This window comes from Etheostoma cragini, chromosome 19 (assembly GCF_013103735.1).
Source record: "Etheostoma cragini isolate CJK2018 chromosome 19, CSU_Ecrag_1.0, whole genome shotgun sequence".
NCBI classification, from domain to species: Eukaryota; Metazoa; Chordata; class Actinopteri; order Perciformes; family Percidae; genus Etheostoma; species Etheostoma cragini.
Window position 1 is genome coordinate 4158347 of NC_048425.1, and position 21239 is coordinate 4179585.

At 39.1% G+C, this 21239-nt stretch overlaps 2 protein-coding genes across 2 annotated transcripts in view; one reads left to right on the forward strand and one right to left on the reverse strand.

The window, feature by feature from the left end:
* Positions 1-11839, forward strand: part of LOC117935077 (ras-related protein Rab-39B) — a 12840-nt gene extending 1001 nt beyond the window's left edge. The window contains exons 2-4 of the mRNA XM_034857230.1: positions 3490-3754; positions 7219-7399; positions 8399-11839. Coding sequence (XP_034713121.1) covers positions 3540-3754; positions 7219-7399; positions 8399-8644 — 642 coding nt within the window. The 5' untranslated portion in view covers positions 3490-3539 and the 3' untranslated portion in view covers positions 8645-11839. The remainder of the gene's footprint in view (positions 1-3489; positions 3755-7218; positions 7400-8398) is intronic.
* Positions 11840-16285: 4446 nt separating this feature from the next.
* Positions 16286-21239, reverse strand: part of vbp1 (von Hippel-Lindau binding protein 1) — a 6544-nt gene continuing 1590 nt past the window's right edge. The window contains exons 2-6 of the mRNA XM_034857239.1: positions 20437-20561; positions 19783-19849; positions 19208-19306; positions 18310-18448; positions 16286-17853 (exon numbers count right to left, since the gene is read on the reverse strand). Of these exons, the coding sequence (XP_034713130.1) occupies positions 17777-17853; positions 18310-18448; positions 19208-19306; positions 19783-19849; positions 20437-20561 (507 nt within the window). The 3' untranslated portion in view covers positions 16286-17776. The remainder of the gene's footprint in view (positions 17854-18309; positions 18449-19207; positions 19307-19782; positions 19850-20436; positions 20562-21239) is intronic.

The following is a 21239-nucleotide window of genomic DNA, read 5'->3' on the forward strand; positions in this document are numbered from 1 at the left end:
TCTTCCTAACCCTTTACTTTCCTTTTCCCCCAGACCCCCACTGCTATAGCCCATATGGAAATAACTAGTGCCAGATTAACATTTCTTTTGCCTATTTTCTAATCTGACCTTTTTTCTGACCCTAATAGAAAAGCAGCGGTGGAAGTGCAGATCCTTTACTTAAGTAAAATTAGAAATACTCCATTACAAGTACACATCCTGAATTCAAAATGTTGTTGAAATAAAAGTACAGAATTATGATCAGCAATGTTTGCTTAAAGTATCAAAAGAACTCATTATACAGAATGGGTCTTTTCAAAGATATTATAGAAAATCAAAATATGATATTTTATTATATTAAATGTTATTCTGTAATCACTAAAAAATACATGTCAGAGCTTAATAATGTTGTATATCATCAATGTGGAGCCAATTTTATACTTTTCTATACTTCTGGGTAGATTAGTAGTATAGTCCTGATTCATATCAGATATTGTGCGTTATAATAGCCTAACTATACATTTTAATAAATGTGTGGAGTGTGTGGACAATTTCCCCCTCTAAGATGTAGTGGAGTTGAAGTATAAAGTAGCATAGAAGCAAAATTCAAAACAAATAAAGTACAAGTATGTCAAAAGTGTACTACAGATCTCGAGAGTAAATTCATGAACCCATGTGTGTTAGTGTTGTTTGGTAAGTGAATGAGAGACAAAGATTAGAATAAACACCAATAACATAAACTTGTATTGACTTATTTGGGGGATTTGTGCCGGGTCTCCTGGACCACCAACACTTTGGGGTTAAATAAGCCTTAAGTACAGTCCAGGGTTCAAGTTGGTTATCATTTACGTAAAGGCAGCATAAGGACAGATATTCTTTAACATTATTGTATTAAAGGTAAGTTGCAGTTTGACCCCTTGGAGTTACTAATTAGGCCTACATGCAAATTTCACCAAAGTGTTAAAATCTAGTTTTGAGAATGAATTTACACGATTTTAAAGATGGCAGAAACACACTTTTCAAATTGTTGTAAGATATCATTATCAGATTATTCAAACATGCTTTACTGTAGCACTATTGTAGTTGTTTGTAATAAATCAATACATTTCAAAGGCTGGTTTTGTAAATTCAGTCTTAAAGTGCTCAAGTTATGCTCATTGTCAGGTTCATAATTATATTTACAGGTTATATCAGAATAGGTTCACATGGTTTCATTTTCACCGTATATTTGTTGTACTGCACATTGCTGCAGCTCCTCTTTTCACCCTTTGTGTTGAGCTCTCTGGTTTAGCTACAGAGTGAGAGATCTCACTTCTGTTCCATCTTTGTTGGGAGTCAAACATGCGCATTAGCTAGGTAAAGACTGGGCTTTTTGACTTTTAAACCTATAACATGCACAAAAAGATATATAACACAAGAAAGGAAAGGAAAAAAGCCAAAAAGCCAAAAAGCAAATAAAGTAACTATAGCTGAGTTAAAAGTACACTATTTCCCCATGAAATATAGTGACAATGTAGAATGGAATGGAAATAATCAAGTAAAGCACAAGTACTTCAAAATTGTACCTAATTGGTACTCAAGTTTACAAAAAAGTAATGCTAAAAATGCTACTATAGTCCCAATGTGTAAGCAAGCCAGCGGAGTCTCATTATTTGGAAAGTCACACAGTCAAACGCCAAAGCCTGATATGAAAAAGGCATTAGGCTATGGCCAATAATCCTAAAAAGCATGCTAATTAAAACATCTAGTGATGCCATCGAGTGACCAGAAAAGCTTAAGAGGATTTTCTCTCATTTCTCGTGGGTTTTAATTGAATCACTGAACACAATGAAGCACAGTTATGTGTGATGTCGGCAAATAGCAAATTAAAGGTTATATTTCTCAAACTGAATCAAGGGAGAGTTATTCCAGGAATATGCATTGTTTTAAAATTACTTTTCGGTGTTCGGATTCAATAGCAGCCGTATAATGTAAAGATTGAAGTTATTTATGGTGGACTTTCACAAAGAAAACCACAAATTTAGGACTGAATGAACAGTAGAAGTTGCAGTATTTTAGCATAGGGACGACAGTAGGCATACAAAACAAAAGCTTCATAAAGTATAAGAAATGATTTACTACCTAAAGACTACAAGTCTCAATGGGTACGCTGTAGAAATAGTAAAGAGGAATAGGACATACTTAGATGTATTATTAATATACCACTCAAAACTGTACACTGCAAACTTTTGTGTAGCCTATATGTTTTTTAAAGATTAGAGGAACATTTCAAATTTTTAGAAGACAACGTTTGCTCAAAGTTCCCCTCCAGACTTGTTTTTGCAACATGTAAAATACTCGGCCTTGAATGATTATTTGCGTCTGATGTGGTTTTCTTTCAAAAAAAGTTTAAATACTTTCTTAAAGAATTCGTAATTCCTCATCAAAAGTGGGATTAACTCATTTGGAAACTTTGCTTGGACAATTAACCCAGCGTAGGACTCCATACAAGATCAATACTGACATGAAATAGGCCTAATATAATAAATAATATAGAGTCTCACACTCAAAACTGTACAGATGTTTCTGTTTGTGAAAACATCCCTTTGACTATATTTCAAAGATTAAATTAGGGAATATGTTTCCATATGTTTATATAATAATGTAGCTCCCCCCCATAAAAAGCCATAGACACATTTTTTGCTTGTTTTTAATAAATCATAAAATTGCCATTCTTGTGTTTGGAAAAAAGGTTGGAAGCTTAATTTTTAGACAATGATGTCATTTTGGAGAGGCCACCACTTCAGATTGCACTCCATGGTAGTTCTGGTTGTGGAAACATTCAAGTAGACTGAATGGAAGTTCCTGTCTGGTTTTAAAGACATGAGTTTGTAAAGCTTTAATGCATGTCCTGTCTTGGTTGATCCTGTGCCATTAGTAGGCTATATTATCAGAACTGTATACACACATAGTTCCTACAAACACCTCTCATGGAACATTTCCACATATGTAGCCTTTTGCATTTTCAAAAAAGACATTTTTTGGAAGTTATAAGATTATCATTCAAAAACCATATTACAGGAACATTAAGCCACAAAGCAGATTGGAGTGAAAGTTCCTGTATTGTTTTAAAGTTGCGCTTATGGACAGCTTCAGTGCAAGTCCTGCTTTAATTGATCCTCTATTGTGTGATTACTAGGACATTAGTAGTAGTTAGCATCTGTCTGAATCTGGAGTTATTGAACACATGTAGCCTAGTGGAGTTAAATATAGCCCACCATGTTTGCATCTGGACTGTAGTAAAGTAGCATTAAATGGAAATAGACTGCTGAAGTAGGCGTTCAAGGAGCCCACCTCAAAACTTAAGTAACTTTCTTGAGTAAATGTAGCCTGCATTCCACCGCTGGTTGTTAGTCCAATACAGTCGCCAAATATTAGTATTAGGTTAGGCTTTACAATGTCGAGGGATAATCTAAGATTCCTCTCTCTCTCCCTCTCTCTCTCTCTCTCTCTCTCTCTCTCTCTCACCTCACAGACAGACCGACCGCCCGCTGAGAGCGACAGACAGGCCCAGCCAAGTCATGGAGGCGATATGGCTCTATCAGTTCCGGCTGATCGTCATCGGGGACTCCACGGTGGGCAAGTCGTGTCTGATCCGGCGGTTCACGGAGGGACGCTTCGCCCAGGTGTCGGACCCCACCGTGGGCGTGGACTTCTTCTCCCGGCTGGTGGAGATCGAGCCGGGCAAGCGGATCAAGCTGCAGATCTGGGACACCGCGGGCCAGGAGCGCTTCAGGTGCGAACAGCTGTGTGTGTGTGTGTGTGTGTGTGTGTGTGTGTGTGTGTGTGTGTGTGTGTGTGTGTGTGTGTGTGTGTGTGTGAGAAAGTTATACATGTCTATTCTGAGTTGTATATAGACTACAGTAGGCTAGTATCCGATATGATGTTCCTATAATATACCAGCAGTGACCAAAGTGTGCCCTTAATGCTGAATTATGGCTAATTTATGGTAGATTATTTGTTTACCATGAGAAGAGATGAGAAACATATCCAATACACTGTTAAATAAAAACAGAAAAAAATGCACAACGTATGAAAACTGAATTATACAGAAGTAGGCTATTATTGTAATATACACTCAAAGTGGTAAAACTAAACGTTCAAACTATGATAAATACACCAGTTCCGTGTTATGTTGTCATATCATATCTAATCATAATGGATAATTAGCTTGTTGAGTTTCAATCAATCAAGCTATGAAGTTTAAGTTAATGTAAACTATTTTGCATCATTGTTGGGTTAACGTTTTTAAATGTCAAATCAATGTTTTCAAATCAAAACAAAAACTACTGTATTTTCCTCTGAATTTAAGAATTTTTAAGTAGCATAAGCAAAGCATCTAAAATTTTTACTTGAGTTGAAGTACTTGGTGGAAGTTACATTCCACCACAGCGGTGTGATATTTGTCATATTTCAAACAAATAGTGACATTGTGAGGAAGATGAAGACAAGCTATTATTTACATTATGCACGGGGGTTTGCAGATATACTGAGTATCGACACTATAATTGCTACTTTGCAACACTTATAAATCCTGGGCTGATGTCAGAGCTTCACCATCTGCTGTCTTCGTGTCTCAAAGGTCAGTGGTGCACACTGAGAGGTAATGCACTTCATGTTTCTGCAACAGCAGTTTATTTGGAGTAAACACAGAAAGGGGAACTGTCAGCACAAACAGCTGACTGACAATTACAAACTCAAACACGTGAGAGCATTCATGATCTCGGTGCTCTGCAGTGCAGAATCACAGCCACTTAGCAGCAGAGACGTCCCCAACACAGAACTCTTGGTTCCCCTCTTTTAATTCTGGTTTATTTGGAAACTAAATTCACGGGGTGAATTGTAGCTGTGTAGATGACCTCTGACCTCCTTGTTGAAGAAAATTGATTTTTTTTCCCTCATAGATCAATAAACAATTATCAAATACAACTTCAAAAATATCAGATTTCTGATTAACAGCACCAGACCACATTCAAAAGATTGAGAATTTTATTGAATTTCCAGGAAAGGTAAAAAAAAAAAAGAACATTAGTACTTAATGTTTGGCAATATTTACAGCTTTATGATGTAGGCTGGAGACTCCAAACTCAAAGTACTCCGTGTGACTAATGTGTTTGCCCACACAAAGAGAAAGAGCAGTTATTTAAATGAGGTTTCAAGTGATAAGAGTAGAGAACACAACTAGAGGGGTTGTTTTCTAATACGTACACACATGAAAGTGTTCTTAAAGTGGAAATTCACAGGGGAACTTTTGAATGGCACGGATGATTCTTCCTTGAAAATAAACTTGCTTTATAATATAATAAGGTAAAAAGGTGGTGTCATGGTAATAGCAGATTAGCCTATTGTTAGCAGATTATTACCCTGTTATTACGATCTGCCAAATAATTAGCTTGAAATGTTAAACATCTATGTTTATTCCCATTTTCCTCTAATATAAAAACACCTATATTACATCTAGTCTCAAAATGTTATACCTCTGTAACTGTAATGGTATTCCCATGGTGGTCTCAACATATTACCCCTTTATTACCTAGTTTTGTACTGAGCTTTCATGTCAAATGCTGCCCTTGAGCAAGACCCTAAACCCCACAATCTCATCACTTTTGCATTTGAACGTCAAAAAAGCATAAATCCCCCATCGGTATGTGAAGAGGTATAATGTAATACAGCCTGAATGGTGCGTCTCGTAGCATGACATGCATCTTCGCACATGCTTAAACACCCACACACATATTCATCATCCTGACAGAAGGGGACTGGTCTCACCTGTCAGCATGATCAGCGTCTCCATGGCAACCATTACACGTCCCCTCCTTTGAGACCGAAGGACAAGTCAGAAATAAATCTCATCCAGAATGTTTGAAACATCAAATAAATCCTATGATCTCTCATAAATGTAAGGATAGAAACCTACTTGCACTGTTTATTGAACATTGCCATTGTGACTCATGTACTGCAGCCATTTTGGGAGCCTAGCCTACTTAAGATCCACTATTGACATTTCTTCATGTTTTGCGATTCATGTCTTTTTCCGGATGAGTTGACAGCTTCTGATCTGAATCCACCTCACCTGACGACGCCATGTGTGTTTGTGTGTGTTTGTGTTAACTCAAATGAATAACTCGCTGGTTCAGAATCTTTGCTTCCAGCTCCTTCCCTCTTTCTGTATCTTGTCCTTCCACTAATCCTCCCCTCTTTCTCTTTCATGACACGTCTCTCTATCCGTCTCAAGTCTGTAATTTTCCTCATCGTTATATTTATGTTGACGTTGTCTCTGCGAGGACACTGTGGAAAGATAGATGCATCATAAGGGGGTTGGTACGCTCTATGTTTGCATGCAGGGTGTCACATCTTGTCAAAATCGAGCAGCAGTTCTCCTCCCAGTGGAGGCTGCAGTGTTCCTTTTGTAAAATCAACACCAATTTATATTATCTTTGCATATTTTCCGACTTTCTGATATTAACTTTCAGAGGCTGATATTGATATTGTTGCTGGTTAACAGTTTGTATACATGGTGTGTTGGCAGTGCGGATATATTGCATTTCATATTTAATTTAAATTAGTTAAGATGCTAACAAGAGGCCTCAAAAATGCATTCAAAATTAAATGAATTCCAATCCAAACCTGTCCACTGAAAAGGAAAATGAGGACATTTCTTTTGAACAAACTGTAAAATGGGCAGTAATCAGAAAAGGTTTTATTATCACACTGATGTGATTCTACATACCACACATGCTGACTGTGTTATTTCAACTTGTTTTGCTTTCCAACAAACATTTTTCAAACTAAATTTACAATAAATGAATCATTTGTCAATCATTTAACTGGTCACAAAAACTAGCAAAATGATCCATATCAAATCATTGAAGGAATACAGTAACACTTCACACTCAGCTGTTTACAACATCTTTTCTCCATCTAATTCTGTTCCCAACTTCTCAACTGACACCCTATATCTTCATCACTTTTGCTTCTTTTCTCTCTTTCACACCTCCTGCCATCAGCTTCTCCCCATTCTCACATTTACCAAGAATTTTTGCGTGTTGAATCTGCCACCATTATCATTGTGCACCGCATCTGTTCCATGTGAGAACGGACGGAGGTAGCAGCAGTACTAACGCATCTGTTTATTGTACTTGACAAATCAATTGCATGATCTAGCCCTGATCTTTACCGTCTATTTTGTAACCTCTGCAGGTCCATCACTAGAGCCTACTACCGTAACTCTGTGGGAGGGCTCCTCCTGTTCGACATCACCAACCGCCGCTCCTTTCAGAATGTTCACGATTGGCTGGAGGAGGCTCGCAGCCACGTCCAGCCCCACAGCATCGTCTTCCTATTGGTGGGTCACAAATGTGACCTGGAGGCACAGCGCCAGGTGTGTAAAGCACAAATGTGAACACAGCAATATTAATAAAGCTTTGTTAAAATAGTGGCTGGGATAGTAGGACGGTGGCTGTTTTGAATGTTGTGTAATATGCAATTTAACAAAGTCTGCAGCATTAAAAATAACCTTATGTTCACATGTAGGTCAGCACGCATTTGGATCAGAGGAAAGTCGGCATTGTTTGTTCCATTCTCTTGAGGAAGCTAGCAGACAGGAAGCAAAGTAATCACCATTGAAATTTGGACTGGATGACACTGTTAAACATTGTGTCTTCACTCATATACTGTTAAACAATGTTTAAGTGCAGGATTCAAATAAAACAAACCAGGAAATTCCTAAAGGTTTCCCACATGGCGTTTTTCCATTAGATGGTACCTGCTCGCCCGCGTTGGAGATTAGTACCGCCTCATGCCGTAACCTAACGCGACACACACACAGAACGTCGAAGGTGTGCTGTTTTTGATTCTCGGATATGGAATGGTTCATTCCTGATCTGACCTCCATCTGATTAAACTACGAGGCGTAGCTACTCTAGAAATATAAACTAAAAAGCTCCTGTAGCCAGGTCCACTTTGCACACTAAAATGGCAGCGAGGCGGAGAATGAATCCGGCCTGACGTAGATTAGCAACAAAGTTTGTTTCCTCCTTGATATGTGGGCAGATAGGACCGTCTTCCAAACCTACTTCCTGTGTTTTCTTTCTAGCTCCTGCCCCTGCTTCCAGTGTCAGGGGGAAAAGTGTAAATCTTAAAACTCACCCGCTGGTTCGGACCAGAGTAAACAAACTGAAACTAAGTTCCTGCATTCAGATCCTGGGGAGTTCCTGGGGCTGTCGGGTTGATAAAAGGCAGTTGGCAGGCCATTTCCAGATCTGGACATAAGACTTCAGAAGTTCTACTGTGGTTCTCAGAGTGTGTGTAACATCTACTCGCTCTTGACTGCCAAGTTCCCACATGGGGAAGTTTCATCTCATCTCATTTTATCCTCTAGGTGACCCGCCAGGAAGCAGAGAAGCTGGCAGGGGCGTACGGGATGCGCTACGTGGAGACGTCGGCGCGTGACGCCATCAACGTGGAGCACGCCTTCACCGAGCTGACTAGAGACATCTTCGCCCTGGTGCGGTCTGGCGATATCACGATCCAGGAGGGCTGGGAAGGCGTGAAGAGCGGGTTTGTCCCCAACGTGGTTCACTCCTCGGAAGAAGTGACCAAGAGTGACCGCCGCTGTCTGTGTTGATGTGGGAATGAGCTTTGGGACTGAAGGTGAAAACGGGGATGGATTCAGAAAGGATTCAGAGGAGAGTGGCTGACGGACTGAGGTGTCAGCCCTCTGAATGAAACTGTCGGAAACCCTCTGTTGTTTTTTGTTAAGACTGGCTACAGAAGGGGATGTTTAATGACTTTCAATGAAGGTGGAAGGCGGATAAGAACACCTTGCACATGGGTGGATATCTGAAGGTTTGTGCCCAACTCTGTATACGTTTTAATTCCTGGAGAGGAAGGATCACAGATGCTCATTTACTTGCGAGGGCTCCCATGATTCCATTCATTCAGTTTTGGTTTGAGCTTCTTGCTTGAAAATCTCTCCGTGAAAGTCTTAGAAAGGCCTTAGAAAGAGGATCCTTTTTTTCTTCTTCATCAAATTATGATAAAACTCTAGACTAATCCTTTAATCTTAACTCTTCCTTCACCTCGCCTCCCACTACTTCTTAATCTTTTCCTCTCTTCCAATATGCAGTTACATGATCACATACCAAACGATCACCTTTACTTTGTCGTCCAACATTTTCCTAGCACATAACATTCAAAGTTAAGTTGGCACCTTTAGATTCAACCTCCCTTGTTAACAAAAGTCATGTTTCTCTTGTGCTGACATTTTGCTCCACATTCCACTATCAGAGGTCAATGGAGGAGTCCTGGAGGTCCTACTTAATGAGGGAAGACTGATTTCCCTCGTGGAGCTGGGGTATTGTTGCCAGGGACCACGTTATTTTTCTTTGAAGCATTTTAGGTCTCCAGTGAGCTCAATGACATTGACTAAATGGTTATATCCAGTATCTTTCTGCTTAATACCGCACTCTAACAAAACATCATCACCCATCCAGTTTCCTATGGACTCCTTAAGCTGGAAAAGACAACGTGTACAGCTTGACCGAGGTGGACTTGTTGGACTAGCTTAACAACACCTTAATGTTTGCCTTTCATTTGGGACTTATTCAATGGACTAATACGAGTTTGAAGCCAGAAAGCACCTTCACAGCCAAGCCCATCTTAACTGTGGATTCTGATTTGGGACGTTTGAAGGGTGCAGATAAACAGAGTGGAGATTGATTTCTTGAAAACAGACACAGAGGGACCAGACCACGGATTCCACAAAAGAACCACATTATCCACAATGCACGCATACAGACAATATAATCATGCAAAAAAAAGTCCAATTGGCAGTTGTTAAGTCAAGCCAGCACAGATACAAGGAAGAGGAAACCACAAGGTTAAATGTTGTCCTAAGCAAGTGGTTTATATGCCATTTTAATGTGTAACAGCTCATCAAACATTTAATTTGGTTTATTTTCATTTATTTTCATTTTATTACTTGGGAATTTTCTGCGAATCGAAGATCCCACTTACATTCATTAAATTAAACGAATGATAATTTTTTGCTGAAAAGGTTTGTAAGAGGTATTAATTCGACGGTATGATCATCTTGAAGCATGTAGTTTGTGGTGCTGTTAAATTCTATTGCATCATAAAGAGAAGTGTTTAGTTTTCTAAAACTCTACCCGTGACAGCCACTACAATTGATATAAATGGGTTTGAGGTATTAGAAAAACATCTCAGTATTATGCTAAGTAATTCAACAGAACCACAAACTTCAGCCTCCAAAACAACCATGAAGTTGAATTACAGCTCTCTAAATTGGCTCCAACACTAAATCTGGATCTTATAACCTTCAGAAAATGTTATGTGCCCGTGAAAACTAGCAACACTTTTGTCTTGCCAATTGAGATGCACATATGTGACTAAGTGCAAATTAAATAGTTTCAAATCTCATCTGGATTTTACCTTGATACAAGACACATGAATTGACTCGTGTAAATGGGGTCAAACTGTATCACATTGGACACAAAACCACTGCTACGATAATGAGACAGGCTGTGATGTCAAGCAGGTGTTTGCCATCACCCAATTAAAGACTAAACACCTATTGTGACGTCACTGTTTGGGGTAAGGCCAACGTGCTTTTTGAGGTTTAAAATCATCATTTTTTTGTCTAGTTCTGTGTTAATTTGCCGTTTTTAAGATTATGTTTTGGGTCTTTTAGGCTTTACTTATATAGGACAGCTGGGAGAGAGAGGAGGAATGACATGCAGCAAAGGGGCGTAGGGCAGAATTGAACCTGCGGCCAATGTGTCGAGGAGTCAACCTCTAAACATGGGCGCCTGCTCTACCAGGGCTACCCAGGTGCTGGTTAATTTACCTTTTGGGTAGGCCATTATTTTACTGTTACATTAGTGTTTTCACTCGAGATGTCAGGCCAGTGGCTGACGTTCATTTTTAAAGCCAAGGAAAATCAGAGACAGTGAATCATCCTGTTACATAAAAAAAATGGTATTTAAAGACTTTTTCAAGGAACATCAAAAATCATGTGTGTTGGCAGGCAATTTGTCTGGTTGATTGATTATACCTGTAATCTACCAGTAGATTCCAATAAGAACTACATATTCTTATGAGATAAGTACAGGACCAAATATATTCATCTTTTTAATGTATTTGTGAGCCACATCAACCTACATATTTGGTTATATTTGCTACAATACCTATTGTCATTGAGGCACTGACATGGACTTTCAGCATTGTTAGCAATTAAATGTACCTTACCTACCTTAAGCACCTGGATGGCTTGGTGTACATCTGTATTTTTATACACTTTTTTTTTTTAGAATCTTTATTCAAACTATTTTTTTCTTTCATATGATTAGCATTTTATTTTTAAACTGTTTTTGGCCCCTAAACTGCTACACAATCATAAATGATTGCCCTTGTCGACCCTTACCCTCTGTTATATTCCTTTTTTTTTAAATTAATGTATCCATATCTTTTACCCCTGCAGTTCATAATTACAGTGAGGAAACTGTTGAGTATTTCATTTCCTCACACTGTCTTGCCTTCTTTTCACGCCTCCAAAGAGTTCAGCTTGCGTCATCTTATTTTTAAATGAATGTATCAACAGGGGGAAAGGTGAGCTTTTTACACAGAGTGGTCACTTAAGAAATGTGTAAATGAGTTATAGCGGCACGCCCCGCTTCATACAAATGCTTTGTCAAATGGGATTTAAATGTTTTGAGACTTTATTGGAAATTATTCAAATTATAGCCCACTCCCTCAGCTTTATACAATGCAATGTTCCTTACTGAAATGCTTCCAGGCAGAACAAAAAAAAAAATCTTAAAAAATTCTTCCAGGAACAATAATAAAAAACATTCTCCTAATGCCCTTGTTGTTGAAATTGGACATTGAAGGTTATGTTTTATCCCACAGCCACTTTAAAAAGTGCTTTCTACCGAAGCGTCAGCGTCATGAAGTAGACAGATCAGAAGTGTGCTTATGCTTAGAAGAGTAACACTCTCATGTTTGTTTGTTAAAGGAGACCTATTATGCTTTTCCTTATTTTCTGTAATATCTACAATGTTACAAAGCCATATTGAACGTGGCCAAAAGCTTCAAATAATACGGTAAATGTATGTAAAATAAATCCCTGTGAGCAAAAACTTCCGATTTCAGACCGCCTTGAACACTTCACTTCCAACAGTTTTTTGTAGTCTCAGCTCAAGCCAATGTCGACTCGTGCCAGATTTTTTTTTATGTCATCTGCCCATGGCAGGCATCTTAAATGTTAACACTTCATGGACGGTTTACTGTTAAAAAAAAGAATGTTATCAGATCTTAAAAGGACATATTTGTATTGCTTTTTGGCAAGAAGAAGCAACATATATTTGGTGGTAAAAACTGTCAGAAATGTGTCATATTGGTTGAACACAGCAAAACCCCAAAAACTGAGTACAATAGCCACGTAAGGTCTAATCCTGAAGCTACCATCAAGGGATTCCAGTAAATTTGATTAGCGCGAGAAATAATCAGTCAGCAATAAACACTAAAACCGTCGTTCATTTGAGAGGCCTCTTCTTTCCCAGAAGCCCAATCAGCTGCTAACGGTCTGCACATGCCTGTTAATGTTTTTCACCTCAACTGACACTACAGTTTGTGAGTAAAGCAAGTTAGTTTCCTTTCAGTCAGTCACTTAACATTACTGATCTTGAAGGTAGCATTTTTTTGGGCCAACTTAGCAGTCAACTCCATCAAGTTTGTCTCAAACCGCTTCAGTCTTTTATTGATCTGAGTCTTAGTTTGATGCAATCAAAAGATGGGAAAATTCAGAGTTTCTGACTAAAGCCACCTCAGGATTCTTGAAGGGATCAAGGAAGGGCACGTTCAAGGGAGGCACTCCTATCATATGATGGAAAGCAGTTTCATGTTTGACAGCAAAGCAATCTACTTCTTGGATGGTTTCCAGTGAAAGGTACAAGGTGATTTATTGGCACTGTGCACCCATCACTGTCAGGATCCTTGGCAGCACTTCTGATTGCTTTCAAACTGAATATATATATATATGTATATATATATATATATATATATAAAAGACTGCTGAACTCACTTCAACTGTCAGTAACGACGTCTATCAACAAACCTGCACCCTCACACAAGATGAAAATAGAGTTCTGTTGTAATTGTGTTACATGTGTATGTTTGAAGTAAACACATTCATGAGTGAGATCAAAAGATCCATACAACCATCACAACAATCCATCTATCTGTACTTCTGTCGTTTGTTAAATCCATACAATAAACAGAATGTAACATTACACATTTTGGTTTAACCAGCTGCTAGCTGTGGCTTCATATTATATACTAGCCTCAGTTTGTGCCTCTCATGTGTTATCTTTGCAGTTCAGTCACAAGGCTAAACATAACTTCTGTGAAAGATAATTACCCGGCCATGTTTGAAAAACACATTGTATAAGTTGTTGAAGCAATTATCTTTCAGAGAATCATACATATTGCTAATATGTATACATAACAGGCATAAACTAGGGCTAATCTTTACGATAAATATGAGTCTAAAGCTAGCAGCCAGTTTGCTTAGCTTAGGATAAAGAATGAAAACAGCTAGCCTGGCTTGTCTAAGGATAATACAATTTGCCTACCAGCAACTAAAGCTCACTATTTAAGACTCCAGGAAGTAACTGATCATTTCTTTCTTTTCTTTTTTTTGGCAAGTAGGCCTGCACAATTCGGGGAAAAATATGAATCACAATTTTTTGGTTAGAATTGATATAACGATTTTCTGCCATGATTTTTTTCTCACTAAGTGTTATGTTTTTTGCACCTAATAACCGAGACAAAACAAAACGGCAGTACCAAACATAGATAATTTTTTTTAACTTATGGCACACTGTGCATCACAACAAGCCTGCAAATGAAGAGAAGGGAGAGCACTGCAGCCCCTGGAGTGCTTTAAAATCTTTTTTATTCAGTCTATGTTTAAAACTTATAGAAGAAAGTAGTAGCGTTTGTGATGCAGTCGGCTCGTAAAATAAAATGAGAGTCAAAGTCCTTACAAAAATAAAGTTATTTAAATATTGAATGGTGAACAGGGGATATCAAGACTGTGATTTTATAACGATTAATCATAGAGGCCTATTAGCAAGGCAGTTTTTATGCTAAGATAATCTAACAGACTGGCTTCATATTAACCATACAGACATGAGAGTGGCGTCAATTTCTTCATCCAACTTGCCAAGAAGGCAAATAAGCATATTTCTCCAAATGTTTATCTGTCAAATTCCTTTAAGCCTCATTCTTTTACAACTTGCCCCCCCCCCCCCCCCCAAATAATGTCCCTGTTGTTAAAGGAAATGCATTTGCAGTGGATGGTGAATGTGAAATGAATCTCCATATTTTGGTGACATTTCTGACTGGCTGTGGCTAATGAGCTGGTCTACCTGCCAAAATACATTTCATTCTAATGAGCTGATAATGGAACAGGTAAAGCTGATAATTATGTGGCAACACAATAAATTGTTTGAATATTTCAAACCGATTGCACATGCTACACCTCACTTTCTAAATGTTCCTTTTCTTTGACTTCACACACAGACACATTGTTTCTAGGGGACGAGGGGACCACCAGCTGACTGATGTCGGCCGATCAGCCCTGCCATCGGGAGCATGTGTCTGTTGGGTGACCACAGTGCTTACCTTCTCACAGGAGCTGCCGTGGTGCAACAAAAATAAGGTTACACTTCTTAACAACTCTCTGAGCTGTACAGACAATCCTGTATATCACTGCCCTCAACCCTTCTGGGCTAAATCAGACAGCCTCTCTTCCTTCGCTCTACTTATCTCTCAACAAATTGAAATGTACTAAAAAATAAATAAAACGTGCTGCGAAAATAAACATATTGTCAATGCTATTTTATACACAATCGGTTGCTTTTTTTGCCTTAGCCAGCTATCTGTGAGGTATTTGAGAGGAGGGACATTGAGGAAAAACTTAATAGTATTACTAAATGTTGGTGGATGATCTGCAGATGTTTGTCACCATGGTAACGCTGAGAGTGATGACCAAGTGTCACGCATACCAAAAGTCTTCCACACAAAGAAGTGACACACCAGACAAAGGAGGAACTGGTCACTGAAGGCTTCTGCCTGGATTTCAAGATCCAAAGGTACAAAGCCGTTCTGCGGTGAGAGGCTGCTGGAGTCTGCAATACTGTTACAGGACCCAGAAGTGGATGCAGCCATCTCGAGCCATCGGCCCACATTAAAGAGACGTTTGCTCTGCTTGTAATGAACGCTTCCTCCCGCAGTTTGTGGAAAGATTTGCTCCGAGTCCTGGCTATTTATTTCTGCAAGTTTCCCTGCTGCCATGTTTTTAATCACACGTATCGCATAAAGCAGCACACCAGCAGCTCCAGGTGGTCTTTCCCCAACCAATCCAGGCAGATGGCCGCTCGCCAAAAGCCAGGCTCTGTTGGAGGTTTCTCCTTGCCGGCGTTGTAAATGTAAAAAAAAATACTTAGGGGGAAATTTATTGTAACATAATGTATATAGACACTGGCAGCTTTTGTGGGCACTTTAACAACTCGTGTTAAAAATTCAAAGTGTTATTCAAGACTAAGTTAACATTTGTTAAAACAGAAAAAAAGCGTAATGTTCCACCTTTTTCTGTTATTTTGTGATCCTGATTATCTGTTAATAACAATATTTTAAATATCAACTAGAAATGATCAATACAGAATTATAATACTGTGCCTCAATCCAAATAAATCATTTCTTTGTGTTAATTTCACAATATCTAAAACCCCATTTAAAAGGCATTGAAAGGTTTCTTTCAAAGGACGTGAGCTCTGAGAACAGATTTCTTTTATTGTATTAAAAAAAGCTTGACAAATAAACATTTAACAAAAGAAAAACAGTTACAGGCCCATCTAACTCCCAATTTAACAGACTTTACGTAGCCTATATTAACGTTGAATGTAATATTTCGGACAGCACCTGAAGGCAACAAACATCAGCACCAAAAAGGTTCTGCACCCACAAATCTGTGCATTAGTGTCTGAAGCTGTGCCGCTGGGGCAAGCTGAGAATTATGCATACTGTTTTTAAAGACGTCAAAGCAACTTGTAGGTGGTTCTTAAAATATTTTGAATTCCCTCGACAGAGATTTCACAGCCTCCACAAACTCAGCGTGTCTGCACTTTTAACCAGGAACAGCAGGCAACTCAGCCTGAAGGACCAGACTCAGGAGTCCCAAGTACACACCATGCCAAACGGCTTTTTTATGTATTTTGTTGTACTGCAGTTTCACACATTACCACTGGGTGGGAGCACCGAGGACATTAGAAGAAGCTTTCCGCACATATACTTTCCATTGCAAGGCTAAACTGCCTTGCAATGTTTCCTCTAACAGCATGCTCACGTAGGTTTCTTATTCAAAGTTAAAAGATGGAAGAGTACAAGATGGATGAAGGGAAAGGGAGCATTCAGGTGGAGAGGGAAACGTGGACAAAGCTCCAGGAGGAAGAACACGAGGGATGAACCGAGAGTATCTTTTAACTGTATAACAGGAAAAAAAACAAGTGTCAAATGAAAAACTAATTATAAATCATGAATTGAAGTCAATAAAAAATTTGTATATAAGAAATGAATATAAGCTCACACAAATGATTGTAAATCCATCCAATTATAGGTAAAATAAAAATAAATCCACACGAATTTATTCAATTTACGGCGTTATTCATTCATAAAACTTTATTTTAAGTTCTGTTTTTATTTCCAATTGATGCTTGATACTTATGTGCGTGACACTTGTGGCCCTCCATGCTGTCCTCCTTCAACTGCACTTACTATAATAAAAATGTTGCACTTATGTAACGTTTGTTCTTTACTCCAGGTAACCTGTTACGTCTTCTCCTCAGAAGAATAAAAACACAGAGCAGGTCGAGGTCTTGTCTCTTTGCCCAAATGTTCTTTTACTTCATTCATTGTTTAATGAACACAGTGAGAGACAAATAAATACAGAATGAACAGCGGCTAAGAGGAGAGGATGGACGAGGACGAGATGGTTTGAGTGTGGAAAAGTTAAGGGACAGAGCAGCAGCAGGTGTGGAGTTGATCCCTCTGAAGTAAGAACTGGAGCCACAAGGCACAACAAGTTGTATTCTTCTTCTGTTGTGATCTTTGTGATCCTACGGGTCTGATTCTACGGAGTATAATGGCAACTGGATGTGTTTCAAAGACTAACAACTCAAGTAAGAAGTCCCATATGTGAACGCTGTTGCAGGTTGAAGAAGTGCAGGTCAGTAAGGAGGGGAAAATGCAGGGAAAGAAAAGACAATGCGAGGAACCCTCTTTCTGCATAAACCTGACAAAGATAACAGGAACATACTCAAATCATTAAAAAGAATACAAAAAGTGCCTGGTTGCCTTTGTTTTTTTTGTTAGTTTTTACTTGAAAAAATACTTTAAAAGTAACAAATCAACAGAAAACAGTAGTGGTAGAGGTTTGGCCTGACTTAACAGAGGGCATATTCAAAATAAAGTTATATCAAGTGTGCTTGATTTTAATGATCACAATGACTTAAATCACGCACACTACAACTTTTAAAAATATTTCAAATGTGCCCTCTTATGTGCAGAGCCCTGGGGTCAACATAGACATGAATTGGGGGGGGATTTGTTTGTTTTTTTCTTGACTGAAGGAGAAGATAGTTAGCACATGGGGGAGATGGATGCTGTCCTGTCGATATTAAGACTTTTCTGCTGATTTCAGGAGGTTTTCTTTGCTCCTCCTCTTCACGTCCCAGTTGTAGACTCGTGCCATGTCTGGGGGGAGCAGTGAGTTAAGGAACAACAGCAGCAGTGCAACCGCAGGATCCGTCATCTTAAAGACAGTGTTTCAGATGTCTGTTTGACAGTGTACTGGAGCCGGAGGTGTGCGCGTGCAGTAGCTAGTTATGACAAGGGAACTGTGATGTTTCCATGCCTCGCTTCACCACAGAGAGAGGGGTTGTGCTCGTTTTGAATGCGAGATGCACTTGCAAATTTGTTTGAACTAATAAATAATAATGAAAGTAGCTAACTGTCTCAGATTTAATCCACCCATGGGTTTGTCCAGCAGATGTCCTCATTTTCAACACAATTGCATCGGAGTGATTCGGCACTATAAATGAACAATTAGTAAATCATGAGCTTGTGCTACACAGAACTGCAACAACAGCTCCACAGAACTTTGACTGAGAGAAATGCCCAACCTGAGTGGACAACACAGTGGAAGGATACTGACTTCGGTGGTAGTGAACTGGTCTCGCAGGAAATCCAGATCATCCTCGAGTGTCTCTAGGTTACGAGATGCTGTGGATAGGTTTTTCTCTAGGAGAGCCTGGGCATCATCAATGTCGTACTCTAACATGACGTTAGCCTTTTTTTTTTGGGGGGGGGGGGGGGGGGGGGGGCAGAGAAAGAGATGTAGAGAGGACTGAAGTTAGAGCCTTAAACGACTTAGCTTATAACCTCTCCTGAGCGTTACTGATCCTCCATTCATCGTTCCTAAAGGCTCTGACACACCAACACGATTACCAGCCGTCAGACAGTCTGGCGAGGTCGCTGACTCAAGTCCGTTTGGTGTGTTCCGTGCTGTTGTCAGTCGGAGGAGCCGTTGGCATCCATTTTGGCAGATTTGACTTGTGGGAATCGGCCAGTGGGCCGTTGAGAAATGACAACAAGGATCCTTCTGGACTACCATCAACACTCTCTGATGAAAACACTGACTGACGATAGCGTGCTCTGTGTTTACTAGGTCTAGAGAGATGTTCTGTCATTTCCGGTTTTTATTTTTAGCGCTGGATGCTGTTATGGAGCCGTAGAACGTACGCTCAAGTCGGCATTGCGCCGGTGTGTTCCGAGGCACTTTATTTGAGGAACGGGAGCCGACTGATCAGAGCGACTGCCTTTTCTGCCGATGGTTGGCCGTTGGGTCGGTGTGTCAGAGCCTTACGTGTACCTTTTGTCTTCCTGAAGTGACGTAGAAATGTATAACTTCTGCCCAAAAATCTCATGCTTAGCTTGCACTTAAAACCATTTTGTTGTTTGTGGTCTCTGGAAAACTGCTCTCAGACAGGGTTTTGCAATGCCTACATACAAGTGAAATAAAAGGGACTTTAATCGGAGCTCTACTTACCCCTAACCATAGGCAGACTTTGTCGGTGGGCGGCACTGAGGCCTTGCAGTAAACATTGTCAGCCAACAGGAAGTGCGTCTCCATGGGCGCTGTGGTCTCCTGGGGGAACAAGATATTACAGCAAATTGGTCAGCAGGAGTCCCTCATTCATTCTTCCATCACTCTCTCGTATGTTTCTTTAACTTAGTTTGATCTTAACGTTTTGTACTGTATTTAAGGATTTGTACGCTTAGATTTGTTTCCTTTTATAGACTTTACACATTCTTTGTTTGCAGCCTATACATATTTTCATTTCAAACACTTAAAACCACCTACTACGGATGTTCAAGCTAAATCTTTGACATCAGAAATATTGACTTGATCTATATTGTGACATTTATTAATCTTTATAGGTATAAAAAATACTGTGATTGAAGTTTTTGCCCTATCGTCAGAATCTCAAACTCTCATTAAATTATGTGTAAGGTAGATTTAACGACCCAATAAGCTGCATGCATTGGTGATAAAATAAAAACGAGCTTTAAGAAGAGGTGTAAAAGAGCATTTCCACATTAGTTCACAAAGACGATACACACCTTTTTCTTCTGCATGTGTCGCAGGATTTCTAGCGTCTGTGTGATTTGTGGGATCTGGCTTTTCAACCTACATAACAAGAGAAGTAAAACACTTTAGTTCAAGTAAGGAAGGCATTCATTCAGTTATTTCATTCATGTTACACAGCCAACTGCACATGAGGATGTTATTACAGCACTGTGGACACCAAGGAGTTTTCGAAAATTCAAAATGGCATAAGAGATATAAACATGAGAAATACATTTAGACAAAACAGACATTTTCTATTCAAGCCTGATCAATCTTTTATACTCATGATAACATTATTTCTTGTAAAAACTACACACACCAACAACCCCTATTACGTCACAATGCAGATGTCTGCATTTCTAGATCATAAAGAACAAACGTCTTGGTTGCATTTCCAGAATAATTTGTGAAAACCCAATGAGTCTTTTGATATGACAGCCTAATACCCGTATGGTAAGCAAAACGTGTGCTTACATTCATATTAAGTACTAGTCGGTCTGCTATCTTCTTATTACACATTACAGATTATTGAGAAGTCACGGCACATGAAAAAATAGGAAAGCAAACTGCCTGGTTTCACAAAAATAATCTCCACTTTCAATTTATTTTATGCGAGTAGACGACGTGTCTTTTTGTCTTTGTGTTACCTGAGCTTCTTCTGAGACAGGTTGAGCTCCATGTATTTATATTTCTGGTACTGTTCATCCTGCTTCCTTAGTGCCGAATCTGCCGTCTCATTCCCCGGCTGCTTCATAAATGAGTCGACATCCTCCTGTAAAATTCAGCGGAAGAGAAAGAGCACGCAGTCAAGCCAAGACATTTGAGCCGCAAGGATGTTTGAGTCAATGAATAACAATAATTCAACACTAACATAACACTCCTTTTATCTGGAGTGACTCAATTTGCTTTTAAAGAATGATGACAAATGTCCAGGAGCAGGAAAAATAAAGCAATTTCTAAAGATTCTTCAACCGATAAATAACAAATTTAAGTCTTTTTTTATATGTTATGGTTTAACAGCTGTATTCTACTATCCCTGTGTGGATGTGATATTTCTATATTTTTGTCGAGCTGGCTCTGGTTAAACTCTTTGTGAAACATGAACAAATACAAACAACGAATGCCAGTCAATGCCAACAATCATCCAGTTTGTCAGTCAGTTATAACGGAAAAAGAACAAACTACTTTAACATAGATTTTTCTTTAGAGTTTTATGATGTGCTATCGGATTGGTGCATAAACTCCATTACTTCCCGATACCAGCGTTTTAGGCAGTATCAGAGGCAATACCGATACTGGTATCGGAACATCTCTACTCCCTTTTCAACTACAAGGTCAATATTGTTTTTCACTAACGATAAAAGGTCCATGTAATTACAGTGGGTACGGAAAGTATTCAGACCCCTTTAAATTTTTCACTCTTTGTTTCATTGCAGCCTTTTTCCAAAAA